This window comes from Dromiciops gliroides, chromosome 1 (genome assembly GCF_019393635.1).
Source record: "Dromiciops gliroides isolate mDroGli1 chromosome 1, mDroGli1.pri, whole genome shotgun sequence".
NCBI classification, from domain to species: Eukaryota; Metazoa; Chordata; class Mammalia; order Microbiotheria; family Microbiotheriidae; genus Dromiciops; species Dromiciops gliroides.
Window position 1 is genome coordinate 668,011,076 of NC_057861.1, and position 18,307 is coordinate 668,029,382.

The following is an 18,307-nucleotide window of genomic DNA, read 5'->3' on the forward strand; positions in this document are numbered from 1 at the left end:
TGCCAGAATTTAATTAATTTTTTTCCCAATCAATATTCACTAACGACATTGGTCCATACAGACCTTTTTCTTTGCTTTATCCTTCCTTGGTTTAGGTATTAAGAAAACACTAAATCTCATAAATAGAGATTGTTGGAGTGTGTTTTTTCTGTTTACAACTAGAGGTCAGCAGCGCATGCGCTTCCGGGGGAGGCGAATGCGTACGCACGCGCATTCCTTTCTAAGCAATTGCGAGGAGGGTGAAGGCGTGTGTTCAGGCCTTGTTTCTGGACGTCTCTTGAGGTCTCTTGAGGCCTCTGCAGCTTCTCTACCCTACACACTTAGGGCTTGCCCACTTTCACCGCCAAGGCTCGGGATGTTCCCTGAGCTTAATAACTTGCTGAATGTCAGCCCTGAAAAGCCAGAGCAGGTAAGGAAGACGCGGAGCGGGAAAGGGGACACCCTCGCGGTCGCTGCGAACTCCCTGCACTACATCTCCCACAGTGCTTTGCGCCTAGTGCCGGAAGGAAAAGGGATAGTTGGCATGGTGTGCCGGGACTTGTAGTTTTCCCGGGAGGGTACGCGGAGCCTTGGGTTCTTTGGCAAGAATGCAAAAGGTGTTATAAATGTTTCTTGGGAGAAGGCATTTTTCTGTTTAAAACAGGATTTTATTTGAAGGTTCCTTGTGGAGCAAGAGCCATGCTGCTTAGTTTTTCTAAGTTATTCAAGTGGGTTTTTTTGTTTTTGCTTTTTAAACAAGTGGACGTTCGAATATGGGCTTTTTGATCTTGGGAAAACGGAATTCCAAGGTTTTCCTTCTATCAAATAGGAATTGCTTAGCTGTATGCACATTGTTTCCTCTTGTTTTGTTTTTGTCTTTCTAACTCCGATCCCCCTTCCAGCCTCCCCACAGTAAAGTGACACAAAGTAGATTGGAACTTCATGTTAGCTAAAAATGATTTAATAATGCTTGCACTACCTGCCCCACAGTATTGCTGTGTTTTGTAAAACTTTGAAGCGCTGTGTGAATGTGAATAATAATTCACTTCACACATAATAAAGACGTGAAAATACTACATGTTAGATATAAAATCTAGACACTATGAATGCTAGCTATTATTATTAATACTTATTATTACAGTTATAAGACATCTCTTAGAGGAGTAAAGAGGCAGTAAAAACTAAAACTTGTTTGATGTTTCCGATGTAGTGAAAAGAATACTGGATTTTGAATGATAACATTAAAGTTTGAATCTACAAATGACAGACCGGAAGGACATGAATATCATCCTGTCTCTGACACTTCTGGGCAAGTCACTTATACTCTCCTGACCACAGTTTTCTCATCTGTCAAATGGGGGAAATAATAGCACCAGCCTGAAAAGGCTGTTTTGGGAGTCAAATGAGATGACATATGTAAAGCTTTATAAACCCTAAAGTGATATATAAATGCTAGGTGGTAGCAACAACAGTGGTGATTCTAATCCCTTACAGACCTCCACCTGGTCTCTGTCTCTTCAGCCTTCAGGTTTTTTTCCTTTCCCACACCTATCAGAAACATTTTCCTAATGTATAAGCAGGTACAACCATGGACCTGCTCAAAAGCCTTTGGTGGTTCTGTTATCGTTCGTTTGTTTCAGCTGTATCTGACTCTTTGTAGCCCCATTTGAGAGTCTACTAGATACGAGAGTGGTTTGCCATCTTCTCCAGCTCTTTTTACAGATAAGGAAACTGAAGCCAGTAGGGTTAAATGACTTGTCCAGGGTCACTGAACTTGTGTCTTAAGGTCAGATTCGAATTCAGGTCTTCCAGACTCCAGATCCAGCATTGTATCCACTGTGCCACATAGCTGACTTAAGTTTCATCTTGCATACCAAATAAAATAAAAATTTCTTACTTTGTATTCAAAGCCTGCTAAAATATGGTGCCAACTCACTTTTTCAGGTTTCTCATGATAACTGTTGGCCAAGATATATTAAATAACATCTGTGTACTACTTACTGTGTTAGGCATTTGGAGACACAAAGTTTAGCTATGATGCTGTCCCTTCCCTTATAGAACTTAGAGTGGGGTAGAGGCGAATGACATCCATACTTATAACTATAAAACAAAACAATACATGATAAGTGCCTTAGAGAGGTATAAACACAGTGCTAAGGTGATGCCTGCCTGAGCTCAGAGGGAAAGGTGGTCACCACGTAGGGTGATCAGAGAAGGCTTCCTGAGCCCTGTTTTGAATAGACATTTAAAACAAGAGAGACTTGTTTTACTCTACTTTGACTTCATCATCTCACAGAACTGACAGGTCCCAGCCTACCATGATGATTCACCAGCACAACTCTCCACAGGTCCCAGCACGCCTTCTCTTTTCTAGTGTCACATAGAACATGGCATTTGGGCTGTGTCTTGAAGGAAGAAAAAAGGGATTCACTTGCTTGTTCCTCTACTTCCCCTGCCCTCTGACGAAGCCAAACTGGCTTTCTCTCTGTTCTCTATATATGGTACTCTGTCTCCTGTCACTCTACCTTGGTACTGGCTGTTTCCCATGACTGGAATGCATCCTTTCCTCACCTCTTTTTCTGAGACTCATTTTGTTCCTATAAGACACAGCTCAAATGCTACCTTATATATGAAACCTTTCCTGATCCCCCTAACTGCCACTGCCTTCCCTTGGACTTACTCTCTATATTTAGTTCATGTATACTTATATAATAATAATAGCTAACATTTATATAGCACTTACTATGTGCCAGACACAATGCTGAGCACTTTGTAAGTATTATTTCATTTGATCCTCACAACAACCCTGAGAGGTAAGTTCTTTTTATTATCTCTGTTTTACATATGAGGAAACTGAGGCAGGCAGAGTAACTTGCCCAGGGTCACGCTGATATTATGTGTCTGAGGCAGGATTTGAACTCAGATTTTCCTGACCCCAGACCTGGCATTCTATCCACTGAGCCCCATAAATATGTGTGTGTATATGTGTATCCTCATATATGTGTGTGTGTGTGTGTATGTATATTACCATATATGTGTGTATGTGTATAAATGCATATGCCTATTGCCTAGCACGCAGTACCTGGCACATAGTAGGCATTTCATAGATGCCTGATGGATTCTTTTTCTTTTCTTTTCTTTTTTTTTTTGCGGGGCAGTGAGGGTTAAGTGACTTACCCAGGGTCACACAGCTAGTAAGTGTCAAGTGTCTGAGCCCCAATTTGAACTCAGGTACTCCTGAATCCAGGGCTGGTACTTTATCCACTGCGCCACCTAGCTGCCCCCGGATTCATTTCTGATATTTTTGAGTTAGTTTTCAAGGAAGGTAGGACTTTTAATAAGTGAAAAGGGGGGAGGGGGGAGGAAGAATTGTAGAATTAGGAAACCCTTTAAGCAGAAGCAGGGAAAAGAGAGGGGCAATGAGTAGTTCAGTTGTTGGGTTTGGGGGAAGACTGACCACAGTTGTCCCTTTTGATTTTCTGTATTACTGTAGTATTTCCTATGCCTTTTTCTAATTTCAAGGATGATGTGCATATTTTAAAGTAACCATTAGGTATAGAAATTTAGAGGCGATGAAATTATTACTTGACTGTAGAAACCTCACCATCTGTTGCCTTTTTCTGCATAGACTTGTTCATCTCTTTGTGTTTTTAAGGGGACATTTACTCTACTCTGCGATGCCAAGACAGACGGAAGCTTCCTTGTGCATCACTTTCTCTCCTTTTACCTCAAAGGTATGGTAGCATACAGCCTGGGGACAGAGTCCTTTGTGGCTTAGTTGTCCTTGTTTGGGAAATGAAGTAGCCTTTGAGAGGTGTCCAGATAAACATGTATAGTTGTAGTGGGGGTTTTTGTTTGAGAAGCAAGAGGCCAACTTCTCTGGGCAACAAGGAATTTGGTCATCACCTTAATTTTTTGTTTTTGTTTTTGTAAATTCCTGGATGGTGGGGAAGAGCGCCTGCAGGGAGAACATGGGACTTAGAGAATCAGAAAATCCTGCATTCTGGCCTCGCTCCGACACTGACTGCCTGCACGGCCTTGTGCCTGGCCATTTAACAGTTCTCATCTCTAAAACGGAGGCCCTGACTGCTGGATTCTGGGCCATCAGTGCCCCAGAGCCAGGCAGTGAGCAAGGGGATGGTCTGCTGACAGAATTCACAGCTGACAACCGGCCAGACATCCAAATAGACAAGACAGAGAAGAGGCAAGAGTATGTCATCAGAGGTCAAGGATGTGAATCTCATGGCTCAGGGCATCAAGAGAGGAGGGACTGGGGGCAGCTAGGTGGTACAGTGGATAGAGCACTGGCCCTGAATTCAGGAGGACCTGAGTTCAAATACGGTCTCAGACACTTAACACTCACTAGCTGTGTGACCTTGGGCAAGTCACTTAACCCCCATTGCCTCACATTTAAAAAAGGGGGGGGGGGAGCAGCTAGATGGCACAGTGGAGGGAGCACCGGCCCTGAATTCAGGAGGTCCTGAGTTTGAATCCAGCCTCAGACACTTGACACTTAACTAGCTGTGTGACCCTGGGCAAGTCACTTAACCCTCATTGTCCTGCCAAAAAAAAAAAAAGAAGAGGGACTGATTTCTCTTGTTGAATAGAAAACAACAAGAACAACAATGAAACAAAACTTCCCCTTCCCCTTCCTTCACAGGAGGTACTGAGAGGGCAAGCTCTCCATGGCCCTTCTCTGGAAAATAAGGTTTCAAATAGTACCACTGTTATTCTTCCTCTGGGAAGATCTGTTGATTTAAGGAAGTCTTTTTTTTTTTTTTTTTTGTGGGGCAATTGGGGTTAAGTGACTTGCCCGGGGTCACACAGCTAGTAAGTGTCAAGTGTCTGAGGCCGGATTTGAACTCAGGTCCTCCTGACTCCAGGGCCGGTGCTCTATCCACTGTGCCACCTAGCTGCCCCCTGATTTAAGGAAGTCTTAAAGGCCAACTTGAGTTTAAGTCATGCTTTTCCTAGAGAGAGAATACATTTCACATGCATTCTCATTTATCCTCACACCCCTGTGAGGCCACACTGGGGGTCTGGCCTTCCGTAATAACAGTGCACAATTCCGGTATGTGTGGGAAGGCGTCGCTGGCTGGGATCTGACTCGGGGCTCACAGACCCTGGGAGCCAGTGCAGGCACTATGGTCACTCTGACTTTACCCAGGAGGAAAAGACTTGGAGGTGGAGGACAAAGTCCTCTAGCAATCAGCAGTCACCATCACACCTTAAAGTGAGCCTGGTCCTGTAGCACAGGGCTCTGGCCTGGCCACTGACCCCAGCTGTGAATGGCCTTGCTTCCACACTCATCAGTCAGAAAGCACAACCTTGCAAGGAGAGAGACTGAGGTCCTGACTGGCGGATACTGCCTGAGTCATTTCATTTCTCAGGGCCTCAGGTTCTTCATGTGTAAAACGCTTTCAGATCACTTCCAGCCGTGAACCATAGATCTTTGAGCTGGAAGGGACTTTACAGGACATCAAGGCAAACCTTTTAATTTTACAGAAATGGAGGAAACTGAGGGACAGGCAGGTTAAGGGACTTGCCCCAGGTAACACAGCTAACTTTTTTTTTTTTTTGGTGGGGCAGTTGGGGTTAAGTGACTTGCCCAGGGTCACACAGCTAGTAAGTGTCAAATGTCTGAGGCTGGATCCGAACTCAGGTCCTCCTGAATCCAGGGCCAGTGCTCTATCCATTGCGCCACCTAGCTGCCCTAGCAATGACTTCTTGTTTTTTTGTTTTTTAGTGAGGCAATTGGGGTTAAGTGACTTGCCCAGGGTCACACAGCTAGTAAGTGTTAAGTGTCTGAGGCCGGATTTGAACCCAGGTACTCCTGACTCCAGGGCCGGTGCTCTATCCACTGCACCACCTAGCTGCCCCTAGCAATGTCTTCTTTTTTTTTTTTTTTTTTTTTGTGGGGCAATGGGGGTTAAGTGACTTGCCCAGGGTCACACAGCTAGTAAGTGTCAAGTGTCTGAGGCCGGATTTGAACTCAGGTACTCCTGAATCCAGGGCCAGTGCTTTATCCACTGCGCCACCTAGCCGCCCCCTAGCAATGACTTCTTAATGCTAGACTTCCTGTTTCCAAGGGTATGCAATGGTAGCAAATCATCTTGATTGATGAATCATTTTTATTGCTTTCCAGTGTTACAAACAAAATGTGTATGTGTACCACAATTTCATTATTATGAACCTTTCTTATTTTCCAGCTAACTGTAAGGTTTGCTTTGTGGCCTTTCTGCAGTCCTTCAGTCACTATAATATTGTAGGTCAGAAGCTGGTAAGTATATTAGGGGGGTGTGTGTGTGTGTGTGTGTGTGTGCATGCGCATGCGTGCGTGTATACACCTGCATGAGGGGAGGGAGAGGAGGAAGGAGATGGAAAGGAAGAATAAGGAGATGAGGGAGACATTGCCCTTTGAGAATCTCTCATCTAGTTAAGAATGTAGATATAAACCAAGCCCTAATAATATCAGGCAGCGTATTCAGATGCTTCAGTGGACATGTAATTGCATTGATGTGGATATTTCCTCTGATGGTTTGGTTCACAACTTCATCCCATATGGTTTTTGTCCATGTTACCTAATTTGTGGGAAATAATGGACATGAACATGGTGGTCTGTGCTGAGAACCATGTGAATGATGGAGACTGGAAGCATCATAGCGGATGAGGGATAAGAGAAAACACTGGGGGTTGAGGTGTTTAGAGGAGAGGGATTCAAGCCAAGCTTTGAAAAGTTTCTATTTTTCAATAAACCCTTAAAAACCTAAACTCGTTTTATCAGTGATTTTAGTCAGTTTCCCCCAAAACTGGGGGAACAGATTAGAATCCACATTTAGAATCTTAAATTACACACAGTTCAGTCCCTGTGCGGAGTTTGGTATAAATGCATAGTAAAATCACATCCTAGACTCCCCAGAGCATTTGCTTATATTTAGTAATTCAGCTATGACTTCCTGTTGTACATCGGTCTCTTTCTATCCCCATTTCCAAATCACCTCCTATTCCTCCACTTAGATGCTCAAATCAGGAAGAAAATAATACCTAAGATGGATTTATAGGCCCAGGAGTGTTACAGGGCTAAGCTCCCCCCTTGTCCATCCCCCTCATTCTAGGGGCTCTCTGGAGACTGTATTCCCCAAGTGCTTTAGAATACTTGATAAGGTCACTGTGAGTAGCCATCAGTTTCAGGACGGTTTGTATGGAAGATCCCCAAGTACCCTTGGTTTGGTGGTGGGAAATCATTTCACTGTCATCAGTGTTACAGGTGAGAGATGGAGAGAGTACCCTGGCTCTAAGGAGACTTCTTTAGGTGCAGGGGTCAGGACCTGTCTCATCTTTTCTTTCTTATTATAATAGGGAGTCAGTCTGATTGCTGCCCGAGATCGGGGACAGCTGGTATTCCTTGAAGGCCTGAAGTCCGCTGTTGAAGTTCTCTTTGGGTCAGAGGAACAGCCAAATACCCTCAAGATTATCAGGTTAATGATTGTCAACCTACCCCTAACATGCACATTCTCAGCATCTGGGGTGGATTATTGCTAGATTCTTCTTTGCCTGGGGTGTGGACTGCCTGGCATCCAGCTACTGCTGTCACTCCTTTTCTGCCTCCTTCTCCACTGGAGTGATAGTGACACCTTACCATTCACTGAAACCTGATTTCACCTGAATATGGTGATGGGGGTACACAGTTGTGATCTGACCTATTCTGCAACCCCTTAGGGATGTCACTTCCTTTAGGGAAAACTTCCGCCCATTTAGTTTGACTGGATCATATAGTGCTTAAATCCACAATCAATCAACAGGTTTTTAGTAAGTTCTTACTCTAGGCCAGGCACTAAAGAGGATACAAAGAAAAGAGAAAGAAAAGATGAGGGAAAAGAAGGAAGAGCAGAAATAAACACAGACAAGCAGGCCAGCTTTGAAAACTACAGATTGAACTTATTATCTCTTCAAATAGAAAAGTAAGCTGAACATAACAGAGAACGACAGATAATGCTTGTTGACTCTATGAATATGGAAATGCTCATTTTATTTGGTGTTTAAATTCAGAACAAAAAACTTTAAAAAATAAAAGATGTATAGCATCTATCCTCAAGGAGCTTACATTCTGATGGGAGAGCCAGTATGTCATAAATAGGTACCCAAAAATTAATATAAATATGGAAGAGAAAAGACCCTGGCAGGTGAAGCAGAGAAGAGTGGAACAAGGTTGGCAAGGTTAGTTGGAATCTGATGGTGGGTGGTCTATTCCAGTAAGGAGGTAACAGAGAGCTACTGGAGGTCTTTGAGTGAGGCAATGACATAATCAAACTGTTGTATGTAGAGTTTATGACAGGGAAGACTGGAAGAGTTATGGACTGTTTTGGAGAATGGTGAATAGTTCGGTTTGACATGGATCTGAAATTATGTGAACAGGAATGGGTCCTTCTACAAACATTATCTCTTTTATCCTGGAGGAGCTAGGCAAGGCACCTCTGACTGGCCACTGGCATTTCAATGGGAAGTAGTTTGGGGAGAAGTTTCTTCTGTTCCTCCCAAACTCCTCGTGGGGTTACCTTGGGGTATGTGAAGTCACTGGATGTTCTGAGACTTAGAATATACTGATTACAACATTGTCCTTTGAGCCCAGACACCCAGTAGATTCATTTTCCATCCACTGGCTTTTGGACCCACGGGGCTGAAGATTATTATCTTAAATATGTTGGGGCCAAATTTGATATAGGGAGAGTTAATTGGGTGGCTCACCTTAATATTGGAGTTCATAAAACAATGAGGGACCTCTAGGTCCGAAACTCCCTCCCTTCCAAACTACATTTTTGGATATTTCTCCCAGGCCAATAAGAAAGGAGCTTAACAGCCTCTTTCCCACAAATGAACCAGGTTTTATTAATGGGAATAAAATACACAGCAAAGTTGAAATTAATAAAGTCAAAGACAAGGGAATAGTGAAAAAGAAAAATGGATAATCCCCCTAACTATAACAAAAAGCCTATACAATCCCCAAACTCGCTTTCAGCTCAGCTAATTTCAAAGAGCCGGGCTTATTAACTCATCACCTGGGGTCCATAGCTTCAATGGGAAACAGCTGTGTAGCCAGGGCCCACCGGAGAAACTGCCAGGAAAAACCTCTCTCTCATCTGCTCCTGCCAGCTCACCCGACCGGAAAGAGACTGACTCTGGAAAAAGACTGAGTCTGGAAGGAGACTGGGCTCCCCTCAGCAAGCGTTTACTCTCCCTCCCCCAAAAGGGGAGGTCCTTCAAACTGCCTGTGGAGCATGGTTTCCTCCTGCTGACATCAGCAGCATACAGCCCTCAGGACAGGCCAGGTGTGGCCCATCCTAATCAGTCTGCCAAATTCCATTATTTTACTACATTCCCCCCTTTGTTTCTTCGAGGAACACGAAGTGTTTCCTTGATGAAGCAAATATCATAGTCGGCGAGAGAACTGGGTGATTTTTTTCTTTTGTCTGTGGATTAGTGAATTATACTCCTAAGGATGTTTGCAAAATGTTTGTGTGTCTTAATGAAAAGGGCATGTGAACATATACTGTTACTTTGCTTTTTCTTCAGAAGCCAATCAGTCTTTGTTCAATGAATGAATGAAAGATTCCACTTGCTGACTCTCTGGCATTTTTATTTGGACACTCCTAACAGTTGGAGTTTTCTCTCATGGCCTTCATAGATAGCATCCTCATTATACTCAATGAAGACCAGGGAGCAGGGGATGTTGTGGTACAATTGAAGCAGCACAGGACTCTGGGGCAGGTGGCTTCAGATCAGGCCTCACCTCTGCAGTCTACTACTAGTCTACTAGGCCTAAATTCTGACTACTGTTTACCCACCTGGGGGGTAGCATTGGGCAAATTTCTTCCCCTTCCTGGGTCTCAGTTGCCCTATCTGTAAAACAAAGAGGTCAGATGAGAGGGTCTCTGTGGTCTCTTCAGCCCTGAATCTCATAATCATTGATTCTTCTTCTTTTTTTTTTTTTTTTTTTGGTGAGGCAGTTGGGGTTAAGTGACTTGCCCAGGGTCACACAGCTAGTGAGTGTCAAGTGTCTGAGGCCGGATTTGAACTCAGGTCCTCCTGGCTCCAGGGCCGGTGCTCTATCCACTGCGCCCCCTAGCTGCCCCATAATCACTGATTCTTGCCCATAGTCAAGTCATTCAATGAGTTAGGATTAGGAGTTCTCATCTGCTTTCATCTGCTTATTTCATCTTTCTGCTTATTTAGGTCTATTCCTGTAGAATGATTCAGACCTCCACCTCTAGGCTAGTGTTGGGATGATTTTTGGTTGTGTTTCAATTGGCCTTGGGGATAATAGCTTGTCATTTAAGGCCCATTCCAGTTCTCCCCACCTTTGGAAGCCTCACCCAACCACTTCAACTCTCCAGGACCCAGACCTTTTAGAAGTTCACAGAGGGAAGCTAGGTGGTACAGTGGGTAAATCAGCAGCCCTGGATTCAGGAGGACCTGAGTTCAAATGTAGCCTCAGATACGTGATACTTATTAGCTGTGTGACCCTGGGCAAGTCACCTAACCCTCATTGCCCCTCCCCCCCCCCCAAAAAAGCTCATAGTACTTATGACTTATACACAAGCCTCCTTCAATACTTATCCATACTCTGCCCCAGGGCATTTCTTTGTTACCATCTGTTGTTAATTCTTGTGTTATTGTTTATTTTTTCAAATATATTCTCTACCAGACCCAACTGCAGGCTTCTGAGGGAAGAGGCTCTAAACCCCCATTATGTCTAGCGAATAGTAGGTATGAAAAGACACTGGTTGAATGGATGAATGAACTAATTTACAGGGTTTTATATTTTGGGGTTTTCTTGGTTCCTCCTTTCCAGGGAGTCTGGCTCTGATCTGAAGTCCTTGTATGAGTTGGTGCAGAAAGCTCTGATTCCCTCAGGTGATGGGGATGGTGACATTGCTTCGTGGAAGTTCCCGGTGCTTTTGGTGGATGATCTGAGTGTCCTGCTCAGTTTGGGAGTTCAAGCAGTGACTATTCTGGACTTCATCCAGTACTGTAGACTCACTGTCTGCTGCCAGTTGAAGGTACCATTTATTCACTTTTATTTTTTGGATGACCTTATTCATAGCTGTAATCTCTAAGAACTCAGAGTTGGGGAGGAAGCTGGCCCCTCTCTAGGTCAGTGGCATTCATCCTTTTCAGCCTTTGGCCTCCTCCTCTAGGACCAAAGATCCATCAGGAATTCATCTTTGCTTTTAAACATGCCCCTCCTTCAGATTTCTCAATTTCTGTTGAAATGTTTCATCATCTAATTACCTAGGTTTGTAACCTCAGTTGCACCCTTTACTCTTCCCTCCCACTCATCCCTCATAGCCACTCAGTTGCCAGATCTTATCCATTTTTCCTCTAGAACACCTCTTCTATGGAACTCCTGTTCTCTTAACTCCTTGAGCCACGCTCCAGGAGTTCAGGTCCTTATCAGCTCTTACTTGAAGTCTTGCGGTAACCCTTGGGGGAGCTGAGCTCCCCAGGAAGCTCCTAGAATAGTCCCTCTTTTGCTCTGACTTTCAGTGGTTCCCTGGTCGTCCAGGATAATATAAAACATTCCTCAGCCTGGCAGGGCTTTTACCGTCTGGCATCGGCTCACCTTTCCAAACTGCCTTAGTTCTTTTCTCTTTAAAAAATGTTTTGTTGATGCCTTTAAATGACTCTACACTTCAGCATGGCTCTTTCAACTCTTCCCCCCCCCCACTCCACTCTTGATTAAGCCCACCCTGGTGCAAAAGAAAACAGTTGAGGAAGAGTGTCTGCTGCAGTTTGGTCTTATGGTCCCCTCCCTCTGCCATAATGGGGGAAGTATACTCATTATTTGTTCTCTGCCACTTTCCTGCCTTATTTCACAATAGTCCCCATCACATATTTCATATTCTAGCCAAACTGGTCTATTTTTTGTTCACCAAATTTGGCATCCCATCTCCTTTCTCTAAGCCTTTACACAGATTTATTGCCTACTTAAAATGTGTGTCAAATTTATTTTTTGGTTACATTTTGTGTTTTTAGTTGTCTACCTCCCTCCCAACTCCACATTAAAGAAATCCAACATTTCTCTCTCTCTCACACACACACTCACACACACACACATACATACATACATATATGGGGGCAGCTAGATGGCGCAGTGGTAAAGTACTGGCCCTGGATTCAGGAGTACCTGAGTTCAAATCCGGCCTCAGACACTTGACACTAGCTGTGTGACCCTGGGCAAGTCACTTAACCCTCATTGCCCTGCAAAAAACAAAAACAAAAACAAAAACAAAAAAAACATACATATACATATATATATATGCAGAACTATATAATCATTTCCATATCTCAGTTCTTTCTCTGGAAGTAGGTAGCATTTTCTTTCCTAAGTTCTTTGTAGTTGATTTAGGGGCAGCTAGGTGGCACAGTGGATAGAGCACCGGCCTTCAAGAGCACCTGAGTTCAAATCCAGCCTCAGACACTTGACACTTACTAACTGTGTGACCCTGGGCAAGTCACTTAACCTCAATTGCCTCACCAAAAAAAAAAAAAGTTCTTTGTAGTTGATTTAAATGATCATATTACTCAGAGTAGCTTAGTCATTCAGTTACTCTTTTAACAGTGTTGTTGTTGTTACTATGTACAATGTTCTCTTGGTTCTGCTCATTTCTCTATGCGTCATTTCCTTTAAGTCTTCCCATGTTTTTCTAAAACTAACCTGTTCATCTTTTCTTATAAAACAGTAGTATTCTGTCACAATCATATACCACAACTTACTTAGCCATTCTCCAGTTGATGGGCATCCCTTCCCTTTCCAGTTCTTTGCTACCACAAAGAGAGCTGCTATAAATACTTTAGAAGATATAGGTTCTTTTCTTTTTGCCCTCATCACCTTCGGAAACAGACCTGATAGTGGTATTGCTGGGTCAAAGTATATACATAGTTTTATGATTCTTTGGGCCTAATTCCAAATTGCTCTCCAAAATGACTGGATCAGTTTATCATTCCACCAGTGTATTAATACTAATTTCAACAATGTATTCCATTTTTTTGACATCCCCTCCATCATTTGTCATTTTTCCCCTTCTATCATTTTAGTCAACCTGATAGGTGTGAGATGGTACCTCAGAGTTGTTTTAATTTGCATTTCTCTAATCAATAATTATTTAGAGCATCTTTTCACATGACTATATATAGCTTTGATTTCTTCTTCCAAAAACTGCCTCTTCATATCCTTTGACCATTAATCAGTTGGGGAATGATTCACATTCTTATAAATTTGACTCAAGCTTTCTATATGAGATATGAGGCCTTTATCTGAGAAAATGGTTACAAAATTTCCCCCCAATTTTCTGCTTTCCTTCTAATCTTTGCTAAATTGGTTTTATTTGTACAAAGCCTTTTTAATTTAATGTAATCAAAATTACCCATTTTACATCTCACAGTGCTTTCTATCTCTTGTTTATTCATTATCACTTGCTTTTGCACTGAAGTCACAGAGTATTGAAGAAGATGTTGATTTAATTTGGAGGCATTTACTGAGTTCTTGGGATTTTTTTATCTCCTTATCCTCTATAGCAGATGTCAGTGCATAAGTAAGCTCTGGTTATTTTCAGCACAATCCTTTTCCAGATACTAATCGTGAGTCTTACAATATGAGATTGCCAAGTATCCCATGAAATTTTTGATGTTGCCTTTAGATCCACGATAAAGTCTGCTTTGCCAGCTCCTCTACTTGTCTCTTCAAGGAGAGCCTCTGAGAACCCCTTTTTTTCCATTTAGCTTCAACTTCCTTTGGTCTTCTGTTGTTGGTTGGGGGTTTTTTCCCATTTTTTGTAAGAATGGCAAGATTAACATGATTCCATTCCTCATGGAATAAAATGTCTTCTAACTGGCTACTGGACAGAAATCTTAACATTTAAGGTAACAGCATTAAAATCAGTGATCTTTGGATGGTCTAAAATTTGTGTAATTTTCTGATCCCCATTCTACTCTTCTGTTACCATCAGTTTAGAAAAGGAAGGGAGACAGTATAGGACTGAAAGACATATTGTATTTTGTTGCTGTTGTTGTTTCATTGGTTGTCATTAAACTGAATTATAGACTTAATTATAAACCTCCATTAAAGACCCCTCTGGATCCCTCCTTATGCCATGGAGGTGACCCTGAATCTTCGAAGGCTAAGCTAATGAAATGCAAATTCTCATAGAACCTACCACACTGTCCACTGATGGGTTGTGAGTCTTACCTGAGAACTAGCCTAGCTCCATGTGAAGAGGCATGTCATCAAAAGATTGGCATTGGGGCAGCTAGGTGGCGCAGTGGATAGAGCACCAGTCCTGGATTCAGGAGGACTTGAGTTCAAATCTGACCTCAGACACTTAACACTTACTAGCTGTGTGACCCTGGGCAAGTCACTTAACCCCAATTGCCTCACAAAAAACAAACAAACAAAAAAAAACCAAAATAGAATTAACAACCAATTCTAAAAAAAAAAAAAAAAAAAAAAGATTGGCATTTTTGTCATACATTTTTTTCCTGCTACGGTCACTCATAAAGACTGTTTTCTACTCAGATGTAGAGGCAGTTTTGATCTGCATCAGTGAAACCACAGGTGCTTGGCATATTGAAGTAATCCTCACCTAGAGTTACACACCCTCCAAGTACTACCTGAAGAATCCTTTGCTGTAAAGAAGGGGAAGGGGTTAAATACAGTTCTTCTGTGCAACATGGAGTGAAAGTTCTCTTCTCGGTTAAGTTTAAGTTAATATTCAGAGCCACAGGGCTTCTTATTGTTACACCATGCCATGTTGAGTTTGGAGAGTGTAAGATAACATGATGACGGGCAGTTCTCAGCAAAAGTTGATAGTATGCAAGTGACACAGCAATGAGTCCTTTGCCCCGGGAAGTTTTCAAGTGGAGATGGTGACTGTGCATAAGGCTATTGTAGGAAGGATGCCTCTTTTGAGACTGAGTTTAGACTAGATGCTATCAAAGAGTACCAAGAGTCTAGAATTCCATAAAACTCAAATCAAAGTCAGGAAAAAGCAAAAGAAACTTTAAGTTCTGTTTCTTCTTTGTTGCTCTTTTTGAGGAGAACTTGAGAAATAATAGATTTAAATAAATAAAAATTTTTTGTGTCTCTTCATTCAGTATACAAGGCACTTTTGGGGATACAAAGAAATATAAACTGGTCCCTTTCTAGGAGCTTTCTGTAAAGTTGTTAAGATAAGAAATAACTGAAGTATAATATGATATTTCAGTAACTCTTCAAGCTAAGAATAGAAGAGGCATCACAGACTAATAGATGATTAATTGATAAAGTGGTAAGTGCTCCAGGAGTTGAAGACAGGGATCATTTAAGGCTATGGTAATTAGAGAAGGCTTTATGTCAGAGGTATAATTTGAGCTGGGTTCTAAAGAATGGGTAGAATTTTAAGAGGAAAAACAAAAGGAAGGGCAGACCAGATTGAGGTAATCACATGGGCCAAACCCTGGAAGCAGGAAAGTACAAAGTATATTCAGTGGACAGTGAGTGAAGCAGGTTGCCTGGATTTGAGTTTGTGGAGGAGACAGGTGATGGAAAATAAGACTGGAAGAGCTTGAGACAAGGCTCTGTGAGTTCCTGAGGGCAGGCTAAGGTGTTGGGGTTCATAGGGAGGGAGCTGATTGGGTAAATGAAAGAGAAAATTAATCTGGTGGTCGGAAGCAGCATGAATTGGAGAGGGAAGAGATCAGAGGCAGCAAAACCGAGTTGGAGTCCGGAACAGAAGCAGCTGTGGCTTCAGCCAATGAGGAGCAGAATTACAGTAATAGCTGTGAGAATGGAAAGGAATGGGTGAACACAGAAGATATTTTGAAGGACTTGGTGATAAAGTAGATATAACAACAATCTCCTAATTGGTCTTCCTGCCTCTGGTCTCTCACCACTCCAATCCATCCTACATGTAGCTGCCAAAGGAATTTCCCTTAAGCACAGAGCTGGCCACGTGATGCGCCTACTCTACCAGCTCCAGTGGCTTCCTATTATATTAAGGGTAAAAGATTAACCCTGCTGTTTAGCTTTTAAAGCCCCATACAACCTGGCCCCAGCCTCTCTTTTCAGCTTCAGTGGATAGTATTCCTCTTCCCATTCTCTGCAGTCAAGCCAAACCAGCCTTTTCCCTTGTAACTAATAACTGTTTTTCTTTGGATGGTTTAATAGTACTTGAATCCCTTTGATCTAGGGAAATGTGGTAGCTTTGGTGCATGACAGTGACAAGACAGAGGATGAAGAGAATGCATTGCTGGTGAATGCTCTTGGTCACCAAAGCAGCTTGATCCTCCGAGCTGAGGGACTGGTCACTGGATTCTGCAAAGATGTTCATGGGCAGGTAATGTGGGCATTACCTGGGTAATGGTGGGTAGTTAAGGGCTTTTTAATAAAGGTCTCTTTTCCAGGGTGTTTGTGTGGTGGTATTAGGCCCATTCTTTCAGGTAGAAGGAGGGCCACAGATTACAGCTGAATGAAATGATGGTACCAAAAATAGTTCTCCAGAGGTCAAACTGCCATGCCAAGACACTCAACTGATGATGAGTGTTGACTTTCAAAGTAGTCCCTTTGATCTTTTTTTTTTTTTAATTTTAGTGAGGCAGTTGGGGTTAAGTGACTTGCCCAAGGTCACACAGCTAGTAAGTGTTAAGTGTCTGAGGTCGGATTTGAACTCAGGTCCTCCTGACTCTAGGGCTGGTGCTCTAACCACTGCGCCACTTAGCTGCCCCAAAGTAGTCCCTTTGAGAGGCTATACTTGTTATAATTCAGAATGTGTTTCATTTCAGTTATTTTTCTGAATTTCAGAAATTCAGTCACTGGAATTTCCTTCAAACCATTCTTTTGAAGAACTTCAGTGGTGTGTGATCTCCATAATTTGAGGGTGTAGATTTCATGTTTAGCGGTGGCCAAAAGTCATTTGTAAAAGTCTGGTGAATAAAGTGGATGATCAAGCTGGTAATTCCATGGTGTGACTGTTGTTACTATTTGGCTCCTAGGAGCACAGCTAGAGAGAGAGAAGAGACTTCAGAGACCATCTGCTCCAGATGAGGAAGATGAAGGGCCACTTTGGCCCTACACTGGAGAGCAGGATTCAAACCCAGCACTCTGTGTACGGTGTCACACTGCTTCCTTTATGGTAGCATTGCTGGAATGTCCTGAGAAGAACACAGCTGATGGTATATAAAATTCAGACACGCTTGTTTAGAGAAGTTAGTTATCTTTGGTTAAAGCTGTCAGGGAAAAGTTATTAGAGGAAGGGAGGGACAAGCTCTACCACCAGGTGACTTCATTCTCTTCCTTGTTTCCACAGTTGAAAATCCTGCGGAGGGGATCGCAGCAGCTGAAGGTTGAGCAGACTCGTAGCCTCATTTACCAATACAAAATACAGGACAAGAGTGTGACCTTCTTTGCTAAAGGACTGTCTCCTGCTGTGCTGTGATGTGATCTTTAGACTGTGACATGACGACTCTTCTCAGACTTGAGAGAAAAGGCCATGTGAGAAATGGACCTTTCCCAGCTTTGGCTCAAACTAGTCAGACAAGCATGGCTACTTGCAGACGTGGCTCCTGTAGTCAAAGCCCAGGGCAGGACCACTGTATATGTTTCCTGCTTCTCTGATCCACCACTATTCTCCATAGGCAGACCAAGAACAAATGTAGAAAGCCCTGAAGAAATAGGGGTCCCATTGACTCACTGTGGAAAACCGAGCCTAGATTCTAGTCTTGGGCTTTGGATACAAACATACTACACAATGGGCTGATCTTGTTGGTGGATGTGTGTAATTTCTTTAATAAAACTTTAAATAAATTTTGTTCATAACTTTTGTCATTCCAGGATCCTTCCCCCACTTGGACTAAACTCTACTTTGTGACAAAAATGATTAAGCCAAAATGTCCCACTGAGTAGTTGCACCTGACAATATGTATGATATTCTCTCCTGGTAGTCTCCCACCTTGCACTATTAGGGAGAAGTTATGTTTCATTATTTTTAACTTCTCCAGAGCTCAATTTCTTTTGTGATACTTTCTTTTTTTTTTTTTTAGTGAGGCAATTGGGGTTAAGTGACTTGCCCAGGGTCACACAGCTAGTAAGTGTTAAGTGTCTGAGGCAGGATTTGAATTCAGGTACTCCTGACTCCAGGGCCGGTGCTCTATCCACTGCGCCACCTAGCTGCCCCCTTTTGTGATATTTTCAATTATATTGTTGTATCCATGCACGTTTGTCTTTTGATTCTGGGTCAGTTCGCATTGATCTTCCCACTTTTCTCTGAATTCCTCATGTTTGTCATTCTTCTCTTCA

The 18,307-nt window shown here is 42.7% G+C and overlaps 1 protein-coding gene across 2 annotated transcripts; it reads left to right on the top strand.

The window, feature by feature from the left end:
- Positions 1-229: 229 nt before the first annotated feature.
- ELP6 (elongator acetyltransferase complex subunit 6) lies at positions 230-17,815 on the top strand. 2 transcript variants are annotated; one of them, XR_006354194.1, is made up of 8 exons: positions 230-409; positions 3,635-3,713; positions 6,189-6,259; positions 7,339-7,457; positions 10,829-11,036; positions 16,203-16,349; positions 17,005-17,184; positions 17,319-17,461. XR_006354194.1 is itself a non-coding variant. In XM_043978489.1 (7 exons), the coding sequence occupies exons 1-7, from the start codon at positions 356-358 to the stop codon at positions 17,445-17,447; spliced, it is 807 nt and encodes a 268-aa protein (XP_043834424.1). In that variant the 5' UTR covers positions 230-355; the 3' UTR covers positions 17,448-17,815. The 2 variants fall into 2 exon arrangements, 1 of the variants encoding a protein (XP_043834424.1); XM_043978489.1 differs by lacking the exon at positions 17,005-17,184 and having other exon boundaries at positions 17,319-17,815.
- The last annotated feature ends 492 nt before the right edge of the window (positions 17,816-18,307 follow it).

Coding starts and splice junctions, on each gene's coding strand:
- ELP6 (XM_043978489.1), top strand. CDS start 356: ATGTTCCCTGAGCTTAATAACTTGCTGAATGTCAGCCCTGAAAAGCCA. Junction 3,714..6,188: donor TCTCTCCTTTTACCTCAAAG/GTATGGTAGCAT, acceptor CTTATTTTCCAG/CTAACTGTAAGGTTTGCTTT. Junction 16,350..17,318: donor GCAAAGATGTTCATGGGCAG/GTAATGTGGGCA, acceptor TTGTTTCCACAG/TTGAAAATCCTGCGGAGGGG.